Source organism: Sylvia atricapilla, chromosome 4 (assembly GCF_009819655.1).
Source record: "Sylvia atricapilla isolate bSylAtr1 chromosome 4, bSylAtr1.pri, whole genome shotgun sequence".
In the NCBI taxonomy this organism is placed as follows: domain Eukaryota; kingdom Metazoa; phylum Chordata; class Aves; order Passeriformes; family Sylviidae; genus Sylvia; species Sylvia atricapilla.
In genome coordinates this window covers 31,722,400-31,730,329 of record NC_089143.1, presented here as the reverse complement: position 1 = coordinate 31,730,329, position 7,930 = coordinate 31,722,400, and the positions used below count along the sequence as shown (strand labels likewise).

The window sequence follows — 7,930 nt, the reverse complement described above, 5'->3', positions numbered from 1 at the left end:
CCGCCCGCCCCGCCCCACCCCGCCCCGCAGCCAATCAGAGCGCGCCGCCGTGGCACGCCCCGTCCTTCCCCGCCAATCACGCGCGGCACGGCCCCACGGGCCCACGCCCCCCGCCGCCCCGCCCCGCGCGCGGACAAAGGAGCGCCGCCAGGGGGCGCAACGCCGCCACGTGACGGCACGGCCCCCTCAGGGCCCCGCCCACCCCCGCTGGTGACAGCCACGCCCACGGGGCGGGGTCATCGGGACACGCCAAAAAATGAGGCCGCGCCCACGTGGAGAGAGCGGGGGGAGGCAGGGTCGCGACAGGAGCGACAGCAGCGATAGCAGCGATGCCAGCGATATCTGCGACAGCGGCGACACCAGTGACAGCAGAGACACCAGCGGCACCAGCGGCGCCTATGATAGCAGCGGCAGCGGTGGCTTCAGTGGCACCAGTGACACCAGTGACAGTGGCACACACCAGGGAAACCAGTGACACCAATAACCCCAGCAGCACCAGTTACACCGGTGATACCAGTGACGCTAGTAAAACCAGCAACACCGCTCACACCAGCAAAACCAGTGACATCAGTGACAGCAACAGCAATGACAGCAGTGACAGCAGTGACAGCAGTGACAGCAGTGACAGCAGTGACCGCAGCTACACCAGTAAAACCAGTGACGCCAGTGGTACCAGCGGTACCAGTAAAACCAGTACAGCCAGTAACACCAGTAAGAGTGACACCAATAAAAAGTAACACCAGTGACACTAGCAACACCAGTGACACCAGTGACACCAGTAATGTCAGGCACACCAGTGACCCTAGGACAGGGGGTGACAGGGCTGGCGACACACGGGGCTGGGCGTGTCGCTGGGCCCAAGATCCCATTTTCCAGCATTTTTTTCCTCCCCGGGGATTTGGGATTTTTCAGTCGCGGTGCCCAAATAAGGGAACGATGGGAGAGGCTTTGGGACAGGAGCCGTGTGGGGACCGACCGGGCCAGACGCTGGGCTGAGAACGTCCCCAAGACCCCCCCTGCCACCACCTTCATGTTCGAAGGGGACCTGGTGACTCCCCTAGCCCCTCAAAATCCCGTTTCCTGGTGTAAAAAGGGAATGGCGAGAGAGGCTCCAGGGTCGGAGGAAAGGACAGAGGGGACAGAAGAGGGAAGGGGGACATACTCCCCCTCCTGGTCCTGTGATGGATGTTGGCACAGCACCCGGATCCAAGTCCAGGATCCCAGCCCAGCACCCACATTCCAGTGTGGGATCTCTTCCCGGCAGTGGATCCCAGCACAGCGCCCACACCCCGGTCGGGGACCCTCATCCTGCTGTGGGATCCTGGCACCGCAGCCACATTCCAGTGCTGGACCCGGGCACAGGTCCCGGCGTGGACCCCTGGGACCTGCCCCACATCCTGGTGTGACATTCATGTCCCGATGCGGGATCCTGGGACCTCTACACACATTCCAGCATGGGATCCTGGAGCCTGCACCCATGTCCCGGAATGGGAATCTGGCACAGCACCCTCATCCCGGTACAGGACCCTCATCCCGGTACAGGGACCCTCAACCCGGTACAGGGACCCTCATCCCGGTATGGGACCTTGTCCCAGTTCGGGACCCAGGCCCGGCACCCGCTCCCAGCGCTCCCAGCGCTCCCAGCGCCGCCCGTCCCGTGCCGGTGCCTCCCGGGCGCTCCCGCCCCCGCCCCGCCCGGTGCCGCCCGTGGGCGGTGGAAACTGCCGGGGGGGTGGCGGGGGAGGGAGTGGCGGGCTCAGGGCGGCGGCGGCGGCGGCCCCGGGATCGGGATCGGCCCCGGGATCGGAATCGGCCCCCGGATCGGGATGGCGGGGCCGGGGCTGGAGCGGTACCGGCTGGCGCTGCTGGCGGCGCGGGAGGACGTGGGGAACCCCCGGGCTGGGACCGACTGGTGAGAACGGGAGGGCGGGGGACACCGGGAGAGGGAACGGGAGCCGGGAATGGAGACCGGGAATGGGGACGAAAGGGAGGATCGAGAACAGGGCACCGGGAATGAGGAGCCGGCACAGGGAACCGGGAGGGGGGGACGGGAACGGAAGAGGGGACTAAGACTGGGAACGGGCACTGGGACAGGCACCGGACACAGGACCGGGAAGGGGAGCTGGAACAGCCACCGGCACGCGCCAGGGCGTCGGGGGCGAGCCGAGAGGCACCGTTACCGGCACCGGGACGGGGGCTCCGGGGCGCACCGGGGTCTCGGCCGGGGGGTGCCGGTCCACGGGGGACTCCCAGGACTGAGCCCTACGGGCCGCCGCGCTGGGAACCGGGAGTCTCACCCGGTCTCGCCCCGTCCCGCCCGGTCCCTCCCGGTGCCGCCGGGCTGGGAGCGGCGCCACCGCCCGGGGCGGGGGCATGACGGGCCCGGGAGGGGGATTGCGGGAACGCGGAGCACCCCGGGGTGCGGCAAGGGAGTTCTGCCCGGCTGCACCGGCGGGACGCGGGCCCGGGACGGTCCTGGCCTGGGGGTCCCGGGCTGGCCCCAGTTTTGTGCCGGCACCGCGAGGCTGGAGCCGCTGTCCCCCAAAACCCCCATCCCGAGGTGGGGGGCGACTGTACCGGGGCTCATCGGCCTCGCAGCGTCACGGGACCGTCCGTCACCGTGGCCACTGGCCACCAGGGCATTGCCCTCTGCCCCCGGAGCGCGGCTGGACCCGCTCCAGCGCCGGCTGCTCCAGGCGCCCGCCCGGCCGCGTGCCGGGCTCTGTCCCGCCATGTGGCGCCGCAGCCTGTCGCGACATGCCGTGACATGCGTGACGTGCCCTGCCGCGCCGCAGTCCACGAGCTGTGCCCAGCCGCGTCCCGCGTGCGCCCCGAACCGGAGCCACGCGGGAACAAAGAGGGGCAGAGCCGCTGGGAATGCCCGGGGGGGGGTGAGGGTCCCACCGCGATGGGGCCCCCTGAGCCCTCCCAGGCCCAGGAGGGGGGTCCCGGCACCGCCGCAAGGAGGAGGGGGGGTCGCTGGGGGGCCTGTGCCGCTCCGGCGCTTCCCACATTCCCATTGTCCCGGGGGCGGATGCTGCCGGCGGCATTTCCATGAATTCATCCCAAGCTGGTGGCGTGGGGGAACACGGGGGGTGCCCAAGCCTGGCAGATCCCCCACTTTATGTGACACTCGCTCTGTGTCCCCCACCCTGATCCCCACCCTGACCCCCCTTCTCCCCACCCAGGGCCGTCTTTGGCTATGAGAAGCACCACGACCTCAAGCTCCTGGATTCCGGAGGTACCGGGAGCGACGCTGCCGGGGAGTATTGGGGGGGTCCCCGGAGTTCCCCCGTACCCCCTCTGACCCCCCCCTCCTTACAGCCGGGGGGCCGGATGAGCTCGCTGGAAAATTCTCTGCAGCCAGCATCATGTACGGGCTGTGCCGGGTCCCCGATCCTGGTTCCGGCACCCCCAGGATCGTTCTTATCAGCTGGGTGAGTGCGGAGGGTGCAGTTCGGGGGGGACCCCCGGATGGGACCCCCTCGGGGCTGAGCAATGGGTGCGGTGCCAGGTGGGGGAAAAGGTGCCGGAATCGCAGCGGACGGCGTGTGCCGGGCACCTGCCGGCCATCCGGAGCTTCTTCAGGGTGAGTGGGGAGCACGGAGCCCTCGGGGGGTGCTGAGGGGGTGTGTCGGGGTCTCCACCCCACCGTGTTCCCCATTCCTGCCCCCCCCGTCCCCCCCATCCCGCCGCCCCGACCTTTGCCTGTGCCCGGGCGCATTCCTGGCGCTGCTGACTCAGCCGCCGCTTTCCCAGTGCTCCCAGTCTTGGCCGCCGTGCCGGAGCTGTGGTTGGGATCCCTGCCCCCCCCCCAGTCCCGTCCTGACGGGGGGGTCCTACCCACCCCATCCCCCGGAACAGCTTCCGGTGATCTGTCTGGGTCCGGGGTCTGGATCCCGCCCCACATCTGGATCCAGCCTCACATCTGACACGTCCGAGGGAATCGTGCCGAGATTCCCCGGGGGAATGCGGATCCCTGCGGGGGGTGGACCGTGGGAGGGGTGACACGGTCCCGTCCTGTCCCGTCCCCATGGTGGCAGGAGGCCACGGCGGTGATCAGCGCCCGCCACTCCGAGGAGGTGACGCTGGAGGGGCTGCGCCGAGTGCTGGCACAGCTGGAGCCCCCCGCCCCTCGCCCTCCCAGGAGGACGCCCCAGGACCCCCCAGAGCTGGTGGTGAGTGGGGGTCTCGCTGGGGCGATGTGCCTGCAGGAATGGGGAGGGCACCTGGTGGGCGATGGGTGCCTGCTCCTCCTTCCAGGGAGTGTTGAGGGGGTTCTTGGGGTCTCACCCCGACCCCTCTCTGCTCCCCAGGGAACCAACTACCGCAAAACCAACCCGGCATTGGAGCTGCAGCGCACCCAGCGCGATTCCTTCTGGGAGCAGGCTGAGGTTAGGGATCGGGGGGCTGGCGAAGGGCTGGGGAAGGGCTGGGGGGTCCCGGAGATGGGGTCACGGCTGCTGCCTCGGGCTGGGGTTGCCCAGGGGTCCCGGTGCCGAGCTTGGTGGGGGTCCCGGTCCCAGAGCTGAGATCTGTTTGGGTTCCGGTGCTGACACTGCAGAGGTCCCACTGCCGATACCAGAGGGGATCACAGTCCCAGTGCCGAGACCGAGGGGGTTCTGGTGCCAGTGCTGGTGGGGAGGTGGGTGTGGTCCCGGTCCCGGTCCTGGTCCTGGGAGAGTCCCAACGTGAAATTTGGCGGGGTCCCAGTCCCGGTGCCGGTTCCCTGTGCCGGTGCCAAGGGCAGCGGGATCCTAGTGCCGCTCCCGGTGCCGGGGCGGGTGAGTTCTCGGTCCAGGTGTCGGTGCTGGTTCCCGGCGCTGATCCCGGTGCGTGCGCAGCGCGAGGAGCAGCAGCGGAAGGAGCAGGAGCGGCAGCGAGAGCGGGAGCAGCGGCGGCGCTGGGAGCGGGAGCGCATGGAGGAGGAGCGGCTGCAGGCGGCGGAGAGGGAGCGGCGGCTGCAGGAGCGGGAGCGGCTCATCGAGGAGCGCAGGTGAGGGGCAACGCTGGGCTGCATCCCTGTTCCAGCCCCGTGTCCCCATCCCTGTCCTACCCCCGTGTCCCCATCACTGTCCCATCCCCGTGTCCCCGTCCCTACATCCCGCTGATGTTTCCCGTCTGTGTCCCATCCCCGTGTCACATCCCTGTAACCCTTCCCTGACACCCCAACTCCCGGCCCCGCAGGCAGGAGCAGGCGCGGCTGGACGCGGAGGAGCGGAGGAAGGAGCAGGAGCGATGGGTGAGTGGGAAGGGGGCTGGAATCGGGGCGGGGGGTGTCAGGGGCAATCAGGGGCTCCACTCTAGCGTTCATCCCAGGGAATCTGGGGAATTCCATCCCAGGGGGTCCAACCCGGGGGGGTCAATCCCAGGGGATTCAGGGACTCATCCCAGAGAGTTGTAGGTGTCTGTCCTGGGGGATCTGAAGGGATTCGTCCCAGGGGATATGGTGTGTCCATCCTGCGGGATCGAGCTGCTCCATCACAAGGAATACAGGAGGTCTGTTCCAGGGGGGTCCGGAGTGGGAGTCTAACCCGGGGAGGTGTGAGGGCTCTATCTTAGGGCATCCGGGGCTCCATCTCACGGGATCCAGGATCCATTCTGAGGGATCCATGTTTCCCATCGCTGCTGCGTCCCGCAGGAGCAGCAGCAGAGGGAGCAAGAGGCGGCCGAGAGGGAGCGCGGGGGTCGCACCGGGGTCAGCGGGACGGCGGCCGTGAGTTCCGGGACCGGGTCCCTCCCCTGGGTCTCAGGGCCACTGGCCCTGCCGTGGTGCCCACGGCCACAGCCCCGCTGAAGCCCCCGATCCCACAGGAAGCCGCCATCCTGGTCTCCCAGCGCACCCAGAACCCCCGGGAATTCTTTCGGCAGCGGGAGCGCTCGGGGTCCACGTCCATATCCCCCCTGCCCGGCAGCACCTCCGGTAGGTGTCATGGAAGAGTTGGGGGGCACAGGGCGTTCTGAAGGTCTCTGCTGACCACCCCGTCCCCGCCAGGTGCCCGCCGGCCCTTCCTGCGGTACCAGCGCAGCCTGACGGAATCCGCTTTCATCTTCCGCCGGCCGGAGCCCCTCCCGACCCACCCGCCCGGCTCCTCCAGCGGGGCATCTCCCCCCAGCCCCCGCCGGCCGCCGCCGCCTCTACCCCCCGGCCCAGGGGGGACAGGGACCAGCCGGGGTGCCACCGTAGGGACCCCCGCCAGCCCCATGGGGAGGGGCACCCCTCCCTCTGCCACTCTGGGGACACCACCCAGCCCAGCACGAGCAGGGTCCCCCCACGCCGCCAGTCCTGTGGGGACGGGGACCCCGCAGTGTGCCACCACCAGGACCCCCATCAGCCCTGTGGGGACAGGCACTCCACAAAGTGGCACCCTGGGGACCCCCTCCAGCCCAGCCCGAGCAGGGTCCCCCCATGCCACCAGTACTGTGGGGACAGGGACTCCGCCCTCTGCCACCCCGAGGAGCCCCCCCAGCCCTGTGGTGACGGGCACCCCCCAATGTGCCACCACTGGCAGCCCCTCCTATCCCACAGGAACGGGGACCCCTCTCTCCCCCACCCTGGGGACCCCCAGTTTTGCCACCACCAGGTCGGGGTCCCCCCCTGCCATGTCTGGGCCTCCTCCCAGCCCTCCCCGGATGGGGGTCCCTCCTGGCCCCTCTGGCTTGGGGTCTTCTGAAAGCACTTATGGGGTAGAGCCCCTCCCTCCTTCCAGCACTCCCGGCTTGGGGTCTCCCCCCAGGCTCTCCCGGGATGAGGACGGGTCCCACCCGGACACTCCCCCCCTCCCCAGCCCCCCAGCATGGGAATCTCTGGGGCCACTGCTTGAGGATGTCCCCGGCCCGCGGGAGGGGTCCCCAATACCCCCGGCCGGGTCCCCCCCGCACAACCCCGGCCCCCACCTCCCGGTGCAGGACCCCCAGGATTTGGGGCACAACGGAATCGGGGGACACGAGGTGGGGGGCTGGGAGGCCCCCTGGGAGCCGAGACCCCCCCCTGGGCAGGTACGGGGAGGGGCTGGGGGAGATGTGGGGCTGGGGGAAATGTGGGGGGGGGCGAGATGGGGTTCTGGGGTTATGTGGGGCTGGGGGTGATGGGGGGCACGGGGGCTGTGGCGGCTGCAGGTTTTGGGGCTGGGGGTCAGGAGGGGAACACACGACCCTGGGGGTTAGGTTGGGACTGGAGAGGAAATGGAGTAGGGGGCAGGACGGGAGGTAGGGTGGGGTCCCCTAGCGAGTGAGGCGGGCACAGCTGCGGGTGGAGAGGCCCCTCACGTCCCTCCCACTTTTTGCAGGGGGATGAGCCCAGCGAGGACCTCGTCCTGCACAAAGCCACGCCAGGTACCCCAAAACTCCCCCATAAACCCCCCAAATTACTCAACCTCCCCCAACACCCGCCCACCCCCCACGACCCCCCCATCTCACCCCCACTCTCCCCCCAGGCTTCGCGCTGCTGCTGGCCCGTGACGCCCCCCACCCACCGCTTTTGGGGGGCCCCAGCCCCCCCACCGAGGACGAGGACCTCTCCCCCCATGCTGTGTAGCAGGGGGGGACCAGCACCTCCTTTTTCTGGGGGGGAGTTCCCCCCCTATGGCACCCCAGAGTCCAGGATGGATGCCCCCTCCCCACTCACCCCCAAGCACAGCCTACACCCCCCCACTTGCACTCCAAAAGAGCAGCTTGGGGAGGGGGCAGCACCCCGAGGACACCCCACCCCCCGCTGGTGGCAACACAGGATGGGAGGGCACGGACGCCCCCCAAACCCGGGCACAGGGACCCCCACACTCTCCCCCCCCCCCAAATCACACAAAGCAGCTGTTAAATAAATTTTAATGCAAATTATTAGTGAATATTATTAATGAGAGGGGGCCTGCCGGGAGGGGTTGTGTGTTCCCCCCCCGGGTTAGAGGTGAGGGAAAGCAGAGCTGGGGGGCGC

At 69.1% G+C, this 7,930-nt stretch overlaps 1 protein-coding gene across 1 annotated transcript; it reads left to right on the top strand.

Annotated features, from left to right (window-relative positions):
* The first annotated feature begins 1,737 nt into the window (after positions 1-1,737).
* On the top strand, positions 1,738-7,836 carry LOC136360332 (drebrin-like). The gene is made up of 13 exons (XM_066317495.1): positions 1,738-1,912; positions 3,189-3,241; positions 3,325-3,437; positions 3,515-3,589; positions 4,044-4,178; positions 4,317-4,394; positions 4,845-4,996; positions 5,188-5,242; positions 5,642-5,716; positions 5,815-5,923; positions 5,996-6,999; positions 7,290-7,335; positions 7,437-7,836. Exons 1-13 carry the CDS (start codon positions 1,827-1,829, stop codon positions 7,535-7,537), a joined length of 2,082 nt encoding a protein of 693 aa, XP_066173592.1. The 5' UTR covers positions 1,738-1,826; the 3' UTR covers positions 7,538-7,836.
* Positions 7,837-7,930: the final 94 nt, after the last annotated feature.